The 18,066-nt window shown below is 38.3% G+C and overlaps 1 protein-coding gene across 7 annotated transcripts in view; it reads right to left on the reverse strand.

The window, feature by feature from the left end:
* Positions 1-18,066, reverse strand: part of USP34 (ubiquitin specific peptidase 34) — a 110,190-nt gene that overhangs the window by 75,870 nt on the left and 16,254 nt on the right. For all 7 annotated transcript variants that reach the window (XM_083856329.1, XM_083856333.1, XM_083856330.1 and 4 more), the window contains exons 2-6: positions 16,793-16,880; positions 12,999-13,419; positions 7,878-7,928; positions 7,564-7,713; positions 3,566-3,633 (exon numbers count right to left, since the gene is read on the reverse strand). In XM_083856329.1, the coding sequence (XP_083712455.1) occupies positions 3,566-3,633; positions 7,564-7,713; positions 7,878-7,928; positions 12,999-13,419; positions 16,793-16,880 (778 nt within the window). The remainder of the gene's footprint in view (positions 1-3,565; positions 3,634-7,563; positions 7,714-7,877; positions 7,929-12,998; positions 13,420-16,792; positions 16,881-18,066) is intronic.

The raw sequence follows: 18,066 nt of genomic DNA on the forward strand, positions 1-18,066 counted from the left end.
TCGGTTTTAACCCACTTAAATTATTTCACTTTGCTGTATTTGGGGACAGAGAGAGTTCAGTTTTAAACACACAGTTCCCTGCTAATGTAATGCTTACAATCACATCTTATGCTTCAGGACTTCAGCTACTCAGCTGTGAAGTCATCTATTTTTCCCTTCATCTGACTCCTTTGGACCACAGCTGCTAAAGGGCATCCAGCAGAATGAGTCAGTTCTCCTGAAGTGTCTGCTTATTGTCTTCTGACTTATCTACTTTTTGTACTTTAAAATTTCAGATTTTTTTGAGGAGGCAAATATATTTTGTGATTAAAACCTTCAAGGCTCATTACAAGAGGTTGTCATGACATGTAGGAGCAAGGAGTGGTTTTGGGTACTCCCATAAACCTCTTCTTAAGATGAATATTTTTTAACAGAAGAGTAATTTGAATTCTTTCAGCTGCATTTTCTATGGGAAACATCATGGATCAGAATTGTTTGGAGCTTCCATTTCCTCTGCATTTAGCAGTGCTGTGTGTGCCCCATGCCACAGCCACCCAGGAGCCACTGCCACTTGGAATTTCCTCTCACTGAGCTCCAGCACAGATTGTTCTGTTGGTGCCTAACTGGGATAGAGACAGGAATCCTTCACAAAAAATGTCTCCAGATCCATCTTCAAGCAGGAAACAGGGAGATAGGGATGGGAGCAGAAAAGGGGTGGAACAAAATATGCTCCTGGTCAGCGCTACTGCTGCACTTTCTACAGGACAGAACTCCCCATGGCACTTTTAATCAGCAGTCTCACCACTAAAACAACACTGTCCTCAAGACACCACTACTGAGAGCTCCTGCACCCCAGAGATATTCAGGATCTGGAAACCCTACAGAGCATCTCTCATCTCTGATCTGGAGGCAGAAGACAGATGGAACCAATGTCTTTGTTTATAAAGAGACATCATCAACTCATCCTCTTTTATAACTGTAGTAAGTATGGACTTATTTTCTTGAGTCACTTTTGGAAGTCTTCTTTAATGATAATTTTACAATTTTAAATGCAGAACTCTAACATATTAGCATCAGTAAGAGCTTCCTCTGGAAGAGGTCAAAATCACTTTGTTTCCTTACTTCTTTCGATGTAAATTTTATTTAATGTAATTTTTAATATAATCCTTTATTTCTTTCCTAAACTTCTTAAAAACACAGGCCCTTCAGAGGCAAGATGTGGATGCCTGTGCTCCACTGGCCAGGCAGAAAATAACATTTATTCCTCTTTTTCTAGTAGCAGCAATAATGACAGGATTGTGTCCATGATCTCTGGGAATTCGAGCAGTGGTCTCCTCTCTACAAATACACACTTCGCTGTTTCCCTCATCCCCTCCTTGTAAAAATAATCATAACATAAAGGGTAACCTCAGCTGATAAAAAGTGCTGCTGAGATGCCAGTTAGGTGATTTCTCTTGCTGGTCATCCCTGCAAAATGCACTTCCTGCAAGGAATCCACAGGAGCAGCAATTGCAGCCCCAGGAGCTCCTTCTAGACTACAGTCCTCTCCAAACCCTTGTAGCTTGCAGGGCAGCAGAAGCTCTGCAGGATTTCTTTAAAAGGTGCTGTGCCCAGGATTATGTCCCCTTATGTCTTTTTCTTGAAGTAAAGGCAAATGGAGACCCAGAGACCCAAGCTGCTAGGCCAAGATCTGTAAGTTTGACAACCACGTGGGGTGAGCTGTATCTATTCAGAAAGTCATCTTTCCCTGGAGGCATCTGTGTTCACTTCTGTCCCACATAAAGGTACAGCACTTGAGGTTATTTTTGCCGTAAGGCCTCCAAGCTCCAGTCCCACTCCGTAACTGAATCTTCACTAAAAAAACTCTGGATTTCCTAACATTAAGAAATCTCAAATTCCATCAGGATTCAGCTGTGAAAAATAAAAACTGGGGGAACATCACCTTCCTGCTCTAAGCTGGCTTTTCCATAGATGTATCCTGTGCCAATATTACCTTTCTGCTTGATGTGAGCCTACTGTAAATTCTACAAACAGACATCAAGGGCATTATTTATGGCAAGAAGTTGCTGACAAATCACATTTCAAATCAAATATTCTAATGGATAAAGAGGAAGACAGGAGAACACAAAAAAAAAAATCTTCTGTACATTCCAGTGATCCCAGCTGCACCTATAGTTATAAAATAGAAAAGTTTTAAGCATTACATGATGACAAGCAAGGATTAGCAGCAAAAACTACAGATGTGTTATTCTGTCTTCCCCAAGTAGTTCCTTATTATCAGCCTAAATTTAATTGCTGATCCCTCGACGCTCTTTTTCATTTCCATAGGCTGCAAGAAGACAGGGAAGGCTCATGACTGAATTCCCAGGTACACCAACAACCATTAATGGAATTTGTACAGAGACAAGCACATGAAAATTCTCTGCCTGCCCTCTCTTGACTGCCTCATGATTAATAATTACCTTTGGAAGATTTAAAAGATAGTACATCAGCATTAAAGGAGTGCACATGGCTGTACTGTAACTCAAGAGTGATGTGTTTTAATAAAAGATCAAAATGCTCTTCTCTCCACTGGTATCATTTTAGTAGAAACCACAGTACAGCAAAATACATTGACAGCCAAGTCAGTACTTACATTTTTACAGTCAACAGAAAACCAGAGCATTTTAAAATACAAAACAATTCCCACTCTCATTGTTCAGGGAACCTGCTTGTTGCCAATGAAATTATTTTTGTTGAGCATTATTTTATACTGGTATAGTTAAGACAGAATAATGTGTAAAGGCCCATTTTTTGCTATGAGAAGTATAAGCACATTTCTAATATGACAGTCAGAGGAAACCCAGAGCCTTGGAGGAGCTGTGGGTCTATCCAAAAGCAGTGGCCCGCACCAGGAAAATTTAATGCTGGGCCACTGGAAGGGAATTAGCTGTGACCACACCCCTCCACCTCCAGGCAGATACACACACAGAGATAATTTCACCAGCAGCTCACTGAACTGTTTCTATTGTCCTGAGAAAGCCAATAAAAACAAATTGCTTGTATAATTAAATACCCTTACAAGTACTTCAATTTGAAAGTGTTATTTTCACTGTATGACAGACAGCTTGATATAAAGAAAATCTTTGGGACTGGATATATTTAGCTACATAAAAGTGCGAGTAGACTTTTGATCACACTTCAATTCCTGCCAGCTGGAAATACAGAACATCAGAATGTGAAGCTGTGTTCAAACTCAGGCTCTGAGATCTCAGTGACTGCAGATTGCTCTTCTACTCACAGCACCTCACTGCAAACTTGATGCACAGTTTTATGAAGATACAACAGTGAGGGAGACTGGAGTACAACTGGACCTGACCCAACATGTCAGAATGGGATGTCACACTCACCATGTTCTTAACAAGATGTGATTGATACTGAAATCAGATGCAAGGAGCTGCGCCAACTAACTCTAAACATTACCTTCACCCTCCTTATTGAAATGATAGGCAGAGCTACAACCTGTACAATTGAAAGTATCAGCTGCAAGTAGAAATAGGTGCTGTCAAAAAGTCCCACAAGAAAAATTCTTAAAATAATAATTTACCTGATAACATAAGTCCTAAAGGGTATAATGTGCTGCATGACAGCAGGGATGTGTAGCCATATTCTGATCTATAATGCAAAAACATAAACAGATAAAGATTTCATTAATGACATTTAAAGAGAATGGTAAAAAAATGAAATAATGTTGGTACATTTGCACATGCAACTCCACTTTAAAAAAAAGGTTTTATTGGTGGTTTTTGTTCAACTTCTTAATTTTCTGATTTTCCAAACTGTTATCTGAGGAATGTTTTTTGACTTATAAAGAGGATTTGCATCTTTCCTGATAGTCAGCTGGAAAATATATACTTTGTACAAATAGTATCATACTGCCCAGGTGTCTCACTTTTGTATTTTCTGTAACTTCTTCAGTAGGAAAAACTGCTTCTCAGCCTTGTGTTTTTGTTTTTTTTTTTCTTTAAAAGTTTACATGAAAATCATTCCACTCTTTCAGCTCCTTGCAAACCACTCCTAAATCAAGTAACATTGTTTAAAACTTGTGATGTTTTGCTTCTTAGGGCTCACATATCCTATAAAATAAGATGTTTTACAAGCAGCGATTAAGCAGAGCTTTTTACTACCATATTTGCATTTCTCATATTTACCATTCTGCCTTTACTACCTTTGCAAAGCTGAATGCAGGAAGAAAATACATGCAGAGAAAAAAAAATTCAACCCTGAAACAGCTACTTAGCACTGCTGTGAGGAAAAGCACCAACCAAAGGACTTCCACAGGCAAAGTCAGAAGTGGCATCTGCATTTCAAAAAGGAACTGGGAGCCTGTTAAACCTGTTACTTCCTGCCAGGTAAGGGAAGGAGCACAGATGAAACAGCAGCAGCTGCTGCTCCTGCCCACGTAAATTCAATCATGTGCATGCACAGCCCTTGTGAGAAGCAACCTCATCACTCACTCATGGCCCTCTGCATCCCCAGCTCTGCTCTTTAAAGAACTTCAGCTTTGCAGCTGATGCAAGAAATTCTGCCTAAGGACTCAATTCCATATGCAGAAAATGTATATACTCCTTCTTGACGGGAGAGAAAAATATTAGGCTGCAGTCAAACTTCTCACCAGTTTCTTTTCAACATTTCCAGAATCTGCTAGGGAACTTTTTGAGTCAGTTGTGACAAAAGCATTTGCAGGCTTACTTTTTACACGGCAACAAGCACTGCACAGTAACAATATAACCTACTTTACAAGGCAAACCAGCCAAATCTTCCCTTTGCAAAAAAAGACCACACTTGGAATAAGCTTCTGATCCAACTGGCAGCCTCAAGAAGGAAAAAATGCTAACATCCCAAAGATACAAAGTGTCACCAGAAGATGCTTGTTCTAGAAACAGAAATTAAATAACATTTTGAGAAGGAATTGCAGGGATGACAAAGGTATTATTGTGATTACACAATTTGATTTTTAACACCATGTACTCTGCTTCAAATACAGTATGAAACACTAAAGAAAATACATTTCTTTGTGACATAAAAGTATGAAATGTTTTTATCACTTTGTTTTTCTATCTTTCACTGTTCACAGTAATCTTCACTCTGTATTAACTCAAACTCCTCAGCTGAAATCATGCATCTGTAAACTTGCATTACACATAACCTTCAGCCTCAGAATTCAATTAAAGCATAATTTCACACGTTACAAATGAAACTCTGATTTTGAATGTGGACTCACATTTGCATACTAAATTGTTTAAATGATAAAATAACAGATAAAATTACATCAACTAGCATCTGTAAAATGACAGAAAATAAAATTATATCACTTTTTGCTTCTACCTGCTTTTAAGACAAAGTATTCACTGCATCTGTTCTGTTCTCAAGTGTCAGAGAGGTGTTTTTCTATTATTTGCCCTTTACCAGTGGTAAATAATTTCTAGAAGGTTGTGGCTAAAGAACTCCTTTATCTTACAGACCTGAAAAACAATTCCAGCATGGATATTTCAGGGAATCTCTACAAGAATGGCTACTTAACTGCCGTTCTCTAAGAGGCACTACAGATGTGAAAAATGTATTTAAGGGTTACTACATACTGTGGGCCGGCTTTGCACACTGGGAACAAGTTACCAGTTGACACTGCAGAGCTATTATCAGAATAAGCATCTCTACATCCCATAAAATCAAATGTGTTGGGATAAAACCAAGTCAGATTAATGGAGTTCTTGCTGAGACCACCAATATCTTGCTCAGTTTTGTGAATGATTCTTTTTGTTTTTAGTGGAGTTTGGTGTACTGGTTCACAATCAGAAACATTTCTTAATATTTACCTAAGGTTTATGAATTATCCAGTTAAATGATATAAAAAAACAAACAAGAAAGAGAAACATTACATCAAAATCCTAAGCGCATGCAGCATTATAGAGGTGGAGAAATATTTTTATTATTATTGGCAAGGTAAAATGTATTTTGTCTCAAAAATTATCTGCCTCATTTGGCTGTAATAAATCCATTGCATTTGAAAGACAGCAGCAGTGCTTCCAAGTACACTGAGTGATATCAAAGTGCAACAAGTGGATGAATAAGGCACATTACACATAGAACATTTTCTTATACTCTCTGTAGTGAACTGACACAAAAATAAAATCTAAATATAATTTTTTAAACAGGTTTTCTCATCTCACACAGATTTGTCAGCAAAGCCAGACAGAATTCAAAAGAAAGATGCTCATTGAATGGGAAAAGCTGCAATATTGGAAGAGGCTGAAGAAACAGTACTTTAGGTTATGGTTTGGGCTGAATTTCATTTTATCTGCCAAGTTTAGCCATAGAACTCATCTAAAACTGCTGCAAGAGCCACCTTAATGGGTTACCCTACAAGAACCAAAGAAAAATGCAAAGTTGCCAAGGTAAATATCTAAAAGGAGAAACTTTGGTGAGAAGTATTTTGGAATAGGGCAGACCACTAAGAAGAAATAAAATAAACAATTTATGTGGGAAAAATAAAGACTTCCAAAAAGGACAAAGAAGAAAGGCAGTTGCACTGATATAGGATACCCAGGAAATGGGATTTGCAGTCAGAATGCTGGATTCTCACAACCAAACACGGAGAGGTGCTGCATCAGCCCTCCTGGGCAGGTTGGAAAGAATGGAGCAGGTCATGGCCTTGCCCATTTGTTCTCTGACCTGCACGTCAGGAATTATCCCACTAAAGGATCAGGAGAGTGGGATTCAGACCCCCAACACCACCTGGACTTCAATCACTGGTGCCCTGAGAATATCCTCCTGCCTGGGCAATAACAGCAACAAGGAAGGAAGGAAGTGTGTGGGAGGAAAGATCTGATTTTAAGTTTTTCAAATTGTAATCAGTGTCAAAATCATGTCAAACTCACTTTGTGTAAGGTATAACAAACTTCTGGTTTTATTTTTGCCCATCCACAAGACAGGTCACAACTTCTATCCTGACATTACACTAAGTCTTCATATGTCCTTCTTTAAGGACTGGGCTTTATCTTTATCACCAATCTCCTTCAAATTTACACTAAAATCAATTCATAATTCTGCCAGTCAAAAATCCCTGTGATTCCAAAATGCAGAAATGATGGAGGATATGCATTCTAAAGCTAAGTGGGGAAAAAAATTATTACCTCTATGCTGCAAATGTGTATAATGGTATAAAATCACAGAAAATTGAAGAGAAAAGAAATCCACAGACTTTTCCTTTGTGCCTCATAGGGAAAAGCTAAGAAGTTAAAATACCCTGAAGAACCTAAAACCTCTTCCATGGCACCATTTCAGGGACAGAAATGGCCTCTGACAACATTCTTTGAAGTATTTTGGGGGGCTGTTACAATCTTCCTATCGAGGTACAATTTGGAAATCTGCTTATGTGCTGTCAGGAGAAGCAGAGGGTTTGGATAAGGAAACGAATAAATCTCATTCCCAACATGGAAAATTTACAGCTTTTTTATCCCTCCCCACCCCCACAAAGTTCTTGCAGACTTCGGGCTCTTTTTTATTTTTTGTGTTGAGGCAGAAGGGTGGAAAGGGAAAACTCACATTAGACACCACTGTGATAAAGGCATGTGCTACAAGGAACGGCAGCGTCTCGGGAGTTCCGTACTCGAAACAATCCTTCATGAGGGAAAGGCCATTTTTTCCACAGAAAAGACAAACATAACGAAGCAAATGCAATGGTACCTCTACATCCTAGAAAGGTCCAAAACACAGGAGAAGAATTAAGACTAGATCATTCAGGCATACAGGAAATTCAAAAGCTACATAAGCATAATACAAATCCCCATATAGAGGAATGAACGTTGTTATTTTAAGTTTCTAGGAAATGTGCACTTATTTAAAAGTGGAAAACTTACATTCATATCACAGAACGCCCCTAATATATTGCTTTCTTGAGCAGAAATATCCTGTTTAAAGAAAAAAGTTAAAATTAACTCAAGCAACAGAAACACATTTATAGAACAAAAACAACTGCCATTTACCAGGTATCACAGTCAACAATAAAAAAACCCCAAATTCCTAATTCAGAGGAAGACAGAAGCTCAAGCTTTGCTCCATTTTTCCACTGTAAAACAGACTTTTCCATACTTTTTACCTCTGTTAATATATATAAATACACAAATATACTTAAGAGAACATTTCAGCAGTGTCTCTCAAAGGCTGGATTAACAGGTTATTCTCCAATCCTACCCAAGTTCAGATCACCAATTTTTTCAACAAGAATATGGCAAAGGGCATAGTCTGAGAAATACAGTACAGAACCAATTCAGGGACTTTGGAATGCTACTTCTAATAAAGATGAGACATATATGCAAACACCTGAATTTACATGAACTGCATGACACCCTATGATCCTACATTGGATGATTTAAAGGGTTAAATGTCAAAATATTCATTGCTATGGAAATATTAAAAATCTTTAATTTCAACTACTTTATTTTTTATATATAATGAAACACATTGTACAAAATAAATGCCAAACTTTTACAGGAGTGAGTTAAGTGAAGAAGAGGAAGGAATGGTATCACTCTGTTAGCCACTTGCTGCAACAAGAAATCTATTTTCTAGAAGCACTAAACTTAAAATGGTTTAGGAAAATAGCTTTTCTTTTTAATGTCCACAGCATCCACCTGTTGGGCAGTACAGAGTGGAAGTTTCTTTATCAGGGCTGTAACATATTGTGGGTTTCATGCACATTGCTGGGGTCAAAAGGACACTGAAGGTATAAAAAGTGGCTGTAAAACCCAACATTGCCATGGATACTTGTAGGTAAAGCCACACATTCCTCTTCTTATCCCTCCATGCCAAACACCCAGTATGGACAGTCACAAATCAAATGCAAGTTTAACACAAAGTTAAGTTTTTAAATGAAATTTCCTGAATATATTTTAAATAGCTGTGTAGGAGTAAGCTTCTTACAACTGTACCAGAGGATGCTGGAGGCAAGCAATTTTGGATGGATTAAGTGTGATACAAACATTTTGAATTATTCAATATGCTCATATTATAGCTAAGCATTTATTTTCTTTTTTTCTTCTGCTGAACTCTAAGTCATGCCTGAACTCGTGATACTCTACCAGTTATTTTTAAAACAGCTTTGAAGGCAGTAGGTGGTATGTTTTTAAGCAGCAAGGAAAGGTGTTCAGTGCTCTGCTCATGGAAGCTGCAGAAATGGTGTGAGAAATTTCATTAGTTTTCTTGGAAAAAACAAAGATTTGTTGTCAAGTGAACTGCAGTTCTTAGAATGCAGAAAGCCCAAACTCACAGAGGGCTGCTGCAGGAGTCCTGCAAAGCTTGCAAAAGGCTGCAGCTGAGAGACTGAGTCTGGAACTGTGACCTCTGTTCTTGCAGATGGAAGGACAGTCTGAGAGTTCCTCAAGCTTAAATTTATGAGGAAATAAGAGAATTCTTCATGGGAATCTAATATGGCATTAAAACCCACTATGACTTCAGGAGAAGCTAGAGCAGCTTTCCAAGACCTTTACCTGGAGAAAAGCTGGAGAGGGATTTTTGAGAAAGGCAGGCAAAGACACAAAGGTTGTCCCAAAGCCACACAGCAAAAAGAAGAGGAGGAATGGCTTTAAACTGCCAGAGGGCAGGGCTATATTTGGGATTAGGAAGAAATTCTTCCCTGTGAGGGTGGGTGAGGCCCTGGCACAGGTTGCCCAGAGAAGCTGTGGCTGCCCCCTCCCTTAGAGTGCCCAGGTTGGATGGGGTTGGAGCAACCTGGGAGAGTGGAAGGTATCCCCATGGCAGGGGATTGGCATGAGATGAGCTTTAAGGTTCCTTCCAAACATTCCATAATAAAATGTACTTGCTGAGGTCTGACCTGGACACAGCCTTGGCAGAAAGCACGTGTATCTTCCAAAAAAATGTTTACTGGAAAAGGAGAAGCAGAGAGCACGAGACCCCAGTCAGGGACTGCAGCTGCAGACATCTCAACAACTGATTGTGTTTCCTCTTTCATTTCATCCTCTGCCAAGACCTGTTAAATGGTCAGGTAACTCCCTTCAGATTCACTGTTCAATCTGAGACAGTGCAAAGTTCAGGAGTGCACTTCATGTTGTTGCTTCTTTCTCTACATGATTTTAAGAGCTTCCTTCTATAAATTCTTTTTTCCCCTCCTCTAAGTGCCCATTCCAGGTATTTCCCTTGCTGCACTAAGTATGAAAAGGATAGGGCCTACAGTCATAAACCTCCCTGTATGCAAGGGATAAAAATATTGCATAAAGAAAAAAGGGATTCATTTCAAAGTATGAACATTTCTAAAAAAAACCAACCATATTTTTAAAAATACTTGAAATTAAATTTGTTTAGGATTAAAGAGACACAAATATCCCTCTGGGCACCAAAAATGTTGATAAATTTCAAGAGAGGTGTGTACATGGCCCTTCTGGACACCAACCAGGCTGTTGCGGTCTTAACTCTCACTTTAGAGATGTTGTAAGGGACACAAACAATTCTTAGCCCGTATCATTTAAGGAGACATCTGTATGATCCTGCAGGTAAAGACACCTTTCTGACTACCAACAAATCTCATTTTGCTGCTCATTTTCATCCAACTTCAAGAACTCCTGACCAAGGGAAAAACCTCCTGCTTCCACATGAACGTTTTCCTTCTCCTCCAAATAGTCTGATGTCAAATGGCTTTGGCAAGCAGCTGAGAAGAGGATTAGACTTCAAGACTTGTCTGCTGCCATTAAGAACAAAGCCCTTGGAGGCATCTGCAGAGCAAAGCACAAGGGAAATATTGACTGCTAATTGTTACCGTGGGAAAGGCTCATACTGGAAATTCTTAAATGGCAGCCTAAGAGGTCATTGCTAGGCACAGCAAAACCTCAATGGATGTGATAACTCCAGGAAAACGTGAAAGTTCACCTCAAGATTCTAAAACAAAGAATTTCTGAAGTCAGTCAGACTGGAGACTGGAGTCTGTTCTGGATCAGCAAATTTCCCTTTTTCCAGGCAAAGGAAATGTTTAGTGGGAGAAGGAGAGCTACACCAGCTTCTCCCAACAATTTTTTGGCAGATTTAGGCTGCTCAGCGATCTGTTTGACTTACAAGTATAGCTAATGCACTTAAAGCAGATATTTTTTATTTTAGGATCTCTTGAAGACTGAAACCAAGTCTGATTTAAAGCAAGAAGTACTCTTATTACTGGGACTAATAACTTGTCTCAGTTCAGCTAAGATGTGCTCTAGACTGAAATCCAAAATTAAATGCTAAACCTCAGTGAGTCACTCATGGGAGCAGAAAGTTTTGACATTAAATCAGAGGAATAACAGAATGCTAGTGCTTCCCAGATACAGAAAACATCAGGTTTGTAAGAAAAATTATTGATGTTGGGACCTTTTAAAAGCAAAATAGAAAATCTCTGCCCCCCAAAAAAGGTACACAAGTATGGCAGGCTGGCACACTTCCACAATCCAGATCTGGAAACACACAAAGTCTCGCAGAAAGGAAAAAAAAAAATCCCTTACCTGCCTGTACCTCAGGAAAGTGGCTTTCTTTTTCAGCTTCCCCTTATGTTTTTAGGATAGCTAATCAATGTATTTTATAATTCAAGTGATGTATAAGAGATGATACATATATTATGTATACATTAGTATGTCTGGAGTGATGGGCATCGGCACAGTGCAGCAACCTACAAGAGATCTGGGTCTAATTCACTCCAGGGCTGCACAGCAAGGGAAAAAGAAATCCCATCAGGCACCTGGAGATTTTCTTTTGATCGTTTGGAAGTGAAATTCAAAGAGAGAAAAAAATACATGAAATAGTAATTTAAAAGAAGCAAGTGTGATAGTCCACAGAAAAGCTGTTCCAGAACTGTTCATTCCACATTCCTCTGAAGCCAGTCTTAGTATATGTCCCACAGGAGTGCAGAAGATAAATCAATTCACTTTATGTCTATACAGATATACTTGACACTACCTCTGTTAACTTATGCCCATATGGTTTGGAGAAGAACAAGAACAAAAATCCAGCCCACCTAAAAAACCTGCTGTGTAGGGGGTTTTAACTCCATTTCTTGTCAGGTAGGGCAGCATTCCATTCAACAAGAACTGATCAGCTGTTGTGAGGGCCCTAACTTACATAATATATCTGATTCAGCATCTTCTCATTTTGGACTTAAGTTTTACCAAGCAAATTTCAACTCAAGCTCCAGTGATCTCCCACAGCCCTCTAAATATAAAATAAAAGGAGTGCGTTATCTGCACTTTAATTTTCCACTCTGACTTTCTCAGAAGTTTGGTGGATAGAAGCTTTTCCCATATAATCAAGTGTACATCTAATTTGCATACAAATATTGTAAAATACTTCTTTACTTGTTATTAGACTACCACAAGTTGGATCAAAAGCCAACCATTCCAGAAAAGGTTTTATTTCCACTAGGAAACGCTACCACCATTATATTTATTTCAGAAACTGAGAATTAAACACGGCAGGATTTTGGATTTTTTTTTTTTAAGAGGAAAATAGGGAAAACATGAATGGGAGCCATAATAAATATCAGTGAGAAAAATCAATCCCCTGAACAAAGGAACCTGTGTAGAGTTCAGTTATTCTAATTAATTAATCAGTGTTCTAACAAGTCTGGTCTTGCACAAAGTTTAGTTCATGAAGCTTTGCTTCTAGAACCACATACTGCAATGAAAAGAAATTGGTAAACTATTAATGGATTACCTTCTGGAAGAAAGGCTTCACTCTAGTCCCCTTTTTGCCTACCTGTTATTTTAACAGCACAATAATTCAGTGTACAGTTCCAGCCAACACTTATCAAATTATTTCCTATTAAGCATATTTTAAAGAAAGTGGAAGAGTATGTGCCATTTAGAAAGCTTCTCTGAAAAGCTCTACTTGAAGTCAACAGGAGACCTAAACATGCCCATCCTGAGTGAAAGCAACAATCTGCTCTTTAATGAGAACAATTAACCTTCCACCAAGTAATTCAAGACAAACACAAAGAGAAGATGTACCTCTATTGTGGGGTGAGTATTATGCTTATAAGCTGTGTACAGGGGAAACTGAATCTGAAAGATTTTTGCCACACACAGCAGCAGCTTCTCCTTCTCCTCAGTATTCCACAAGCTAAAAGCATCCGTGCTCTTTGCAGGCTCCTCTTCGCTCAAGACACAAGTTCTTGCGGAATCAAACTTTTTCTCTAGAGGTTTCTGTCGTTCTCCATTCTCTTCCTCGTGAGACTCTCTCTCTACATTCAGGGGCTCATCAGCATGATTACTCTGCTCTGGCCATGTTGAATCTATATTAATAGTGCAATGTTTACAGAGCTGGTCCCGCAGAGCTTGGACTTGGGCAATCACTAAGTTAATAAGAGCACAGACTACTTGGTTAAAGATCTCCAGATGTTTATACTCCTTGAAACAGCACAAACATTGTCTGTAAGAAAACAGAAAAAAAATTAATTCCTTCAGTTAAAATCAGGCAGGTACTTAACCAAGAGAACTATTCACATTAAAACATTTTAAACAGCAATAACTTCTGTTATTTGACAGAATCATAAAATAAAGGAAACTCAAATGAAACAGGCTCTACCCAGCAGCAAGTGGGAGTCACAGAACCCTCCTTAAGCCTTGAGAACATCCCATTATTCCCAAATGCTAACCAAAACTATGAAGTCCCTGTTATCATTTAGCAGCTGCTACAGCAAGTAAAATACAGAAAAAAAGTCTTGTGGGCAAGGTCACCATGCCACTGAAGAAGTCACGTTTTTCAGTATGTTTCTGACTCCACTTCCTCATCTGGTTTTCTCTATTGCTCTTTCTGCAATAAATCATCCTGACATTCTTGTCAGCTGTGTAAGAACTTGTTATTGCTATTTTCAAATCAACAGGGCTGCAAAGTAATTTTATTTTTAATGGACTATTTAAGTTCACTTCCTTTATCAGCATTTAGATGGTGATCCCACGCACATTGATATCCTTTATCCATCTAGGAAAAAGCAGCTCAAGTATCTCCAGTACTTTCTTCACTTGGCAGGCTCAGAGATTATTCTCCTGCTTATCTACCAACACACTGTAAACTGCAAAGAACAAGAGGGGAAAACTCTACACCATTCCTTTGACAATATCATTAAAAATTCAATTAAATCATCAAGTTAAAAAGCTCTAACACAACTCTAATTGTGGGCAAGGATAACTATGGATGCCAAAGAGATTCTGGGTGCATAAACCCCTGAGGCAGGTACCCTAAACCCATGGTCTGGGAACAGCTGCTTCTTCCATCAGAACAAGCACCTCCCTCATTGTGACAAAAAAGGTGGAGGATATTCCTGTAGAAGGATTTAAATCCTGGAGAACACAGGAAAGAAAGCCATCATTGCAGTGTTCTTACTTACTGGAGAACAGAATTAAGGCTACATGTCTGTGACACAATCTGGAGATGGACTCTGCTCTTTCTGACTCAAACTCTACCACACAACAGAACTGCTGCATAAACTGGGACCTGTCTTGCAGCAGAGATGTTCTCCATCTCCTATTAGATGGAGAACAATGGACTGGAGTCCACAACCAGAGCTCTCAGATATTAAAATAATACAAAAACCACATGTACCACTTTGAAAAGAAATCAGTAGACAAAAGACAGGACAAGAAATCATCACTAAGCAATTCGGGTTTTTTCTGCAAACACAGCATTTAGAGATTGAGACTAATAAATTCTAATTTTCAGGGGAAAAAAATCAAGAGATCCCAGAGCTATGACAGGTAGAAGGTGCTGCCTCTCTTGATGGAACACAAACGTGCCCTTGAGCTACAGCTCTTAGAGAACATACTTTTTGAATACAGATGTTTATTTTTTTCAGCGGGTTAGACAAAAAAGTAACATTCAGGATTCCCTAATTTCAGCACAGATACAATGACTGAAGCATCTAAACCCCTCTGTTCCATTTGTGCAGGAAGAAAAATCCCTTTAATATTGTGTAAATGGAGTGTGCCTTTATCCATGTGAAAAACATTCTTGTCATTTACTTGTAAATGTATTTTCATGTTAACAAATGACAGCAAGGGACTGCAGGCAAAACCCAGTGTATCCTCAAGCATTTATCCTGGGGGGAAATTATGTTCAAAAGGTCCATCACTTATGCTTAAAAATTACTGCCCCACTTGAGAGCAGCAAATCATCCTCAATAACAATGAAAACAGTCTGATGACGACTCCTCACTGGAGAATTCTTTTCATAGACAGAGGTATGTGCAAAACCTCCAAGTCTTCCTCTGTTGGAATGTAGAGTTCACAGGAAGAAAAGCTCCACCAAAAACTGAGGAGATCAACTAAAAATGAGCATGCTACTTCATTGAACGTGACAATTTCCAGAAGAAAACTAAAATGGAAACACTACATGCAGTTGGAGGAAAAAGGTGCTCTTTGGGACGAGTCCCCAGGTGATCTTCTGAAGGAAAGGAGAGACTTAAACCACAGGCAACAAAGTAAAAAGTGGTTCTTAAGGAAGGCCTCAAACCCACAACAAGGAGAACTCTCAAAAGCCCATCTGGCAGAGCAGAGACAGGACATGAAATTAAAATGTCAAGTAAAATTCCTTCCTGTGGCCTCTTCATTAGATTCTCCTTCAACCAGCTGAAAGACTGTTCTCCAGACTCTTCCAATATGAAACCATTACACATATGGAAGGTAACAAGGAAGCCAGAAGAAAATAAGGAGTTAAATATTATCCAATCTTTTTTTTTTTTTCCTTCATGTTGCATTTGTCAAGCTGTAGAACAGAACAAAACTCTGAACAGATGATGACCTGGAAAATTGGGTTGCAATTGTTCTCTGACAAATTTGGCATCCAGGACCTGTCAAGAAATGTCAGGAGTCTGGTTTCTGTGCCTGCTGTGTATTTTGATTTAAAAATTCCTTCTCTGTGTCTAAAAGCACATGGCAGAAGAAAACTAACTTGGCTTATAATTTTTGGGCAATATGAGGAAGAGCAGGTTTCCTATTTTCACAGGTATCCAAAATGAGACATTCCATTTTTTTTTTCCTTTTAGAGTCTTCTAAATACTCGACTAATGTTTTCCAATTTATTCTCTATGCTTTTCCCAATATTACTTATGATTCAGTGGATTCAGTTTGGTCTTAAAACTACTGCTGAACACTAAATTCCAAACATCTTCACTGTAGATTCTTTCTAAAAAGTAATATCCATACATTTTCTTGTGCTGGAAAAAAATAAGTAGCTGTGAAGTAATATATCATTATATCATAATGTAATGATAACATTACTTTACAGAAACAAGCTCAAAACAACAGCAATTTAAATACTAGAGTAAAAGGAATAATGTAGTCGATTCAAGACAAAAATGTAAAAGCATTTTATCAGTTTAGTAGCTATGGGCTGCAATCCTTCATCACCTTGACTCAGGGTATTAGAACACGCAGAAAAATTTACCATGATGGTTCCACCATTAGTCACCTTTTCTTAAACTCTCCTTACCCTATCCTGCAGAAGAGGGTCACAAAATTTCATATTAAAGCAGCAAGACACCTTGTTTGTCACCACAATAGAGCTGTTTGCTTTTCTACACAATTACTACAGCACCCAGAATGCCAAATGCATTCAAAATATGCTTTGCCCAAAACACACTGGGTATAAAGTTTATTTTCTAAGTAGTAGAATAGTCTTTATTCTCCAGGTATCACTTAGCTACACATTAATAATTTGCTAACTCTAATCACTCTACTGTATTTTAAAAAGGGAAAATACTGTTGAGATCCAGCATCCTCAGCATTCAAACTCAATCCAAAATTACCTTTGTGTCCATGAATTGATGTAAGCAAATATCTTGAGGGCATGTTCCTTTCTGAGCTGCAAAGTATCACCACCTTCAATATCTGATACTAAAGAAAACAAAAACATAAACACATTAGGAGGAAAAAAACCCAACATGTAATTGTTCTGTTTTTATTACAAATTACCTTTGATAGCATGAAAACTAAGTACTTTACTGAAGCAAAAAAATGTAGATTTGCTTAACAAAGGTTTAGATAGATGCAAGTGACTTGAAAACTCACAAGTGCACAATGTTCTTGAATAGTGCTGCAAAAGCTTGTGATTGAGAACACAGCCTTCTCGTAATCCTATTTTTATGAACTATTCCTCATAAGCTTTACTGGGAACTCCTGAGTGATGTGCACTTTCCAGTATGATCTTTCAACAACTTTATTATTAACCAGACACCTTTTTTTTTTTGTGTGTGTGTGTTTTTTTTTTTGTGTGTGTGTGTGGGTTTTTTTTGGTTTTTTTGTTTGTTTGTTTGTGTTTTTTGTTCGTTTTTTTTTGTTTTTGTTTTTGTTTTGTTATTTGTTTTTCTGGGGTTTTTTCCCCCCCCCCCAGGTTTTTAAATGTCTGCATTCTGAGATGACCCTGAGACCTCAACTTCCTTTTCTTCATCAGATAAAGACTGGGAAAACAAGCAAACAAACAAAACCCATACCACAACAAAACTATCAAACTAAAAACAATGTGCTGTGTACATATAAGGTTATTTCAGACTGAGCTGATGACTGTTGCTTTCCAATACAGACACATCTATCATGACATTTAACCATAATGAATCACTAATTGGCAAAATGATTAAGGCTTACCACATTTATTACAGAGGAAACCAGAACAGTTCTGTATTGAGTTCAAACACCAAACACTTCACTGAGGGATTATCAAATGCCCCACTTCCTTCCAAAAATGCTTCTACATTCAAATAAGGCCAGTATCAGTAGGTCCACACTCCACTCACACAGCCCTTGATTATGTCCCAGGATTCTGCCTCCTGGCCACACAGCTCTCCCAGCTATCAGTGCACAATTCTTGCTTCCTCCTTGTCCTAGATTTCTAAACATTTGTACAACTATCTAATTGCTACACAAATCAGGGCCAGCATTCTTTTTAAGTGGATCTTTGCTTTTATAACATATCCAAGTTTTCATCTCCACACTTCACATGAAATTCCTAGCATTACCCACTCACAAATCCACTCCACAAGCAAACTTTGTGGGAAAGGTTCTTAAACAGCAGCGAGCTTTTCAG

The sequence above is a fragment of the Zosterops lateralis genome, assembly GCF_965231275.1.
Source record: "Zosterops lateralis genome assembly, chromosome: 3".
Taxonomy (NCBI): Eukaryota; Metazoa; Chordata; class Aves; order Passeriformes; family Zosteropidae; genus Zosterops; species Zosterops lateralis.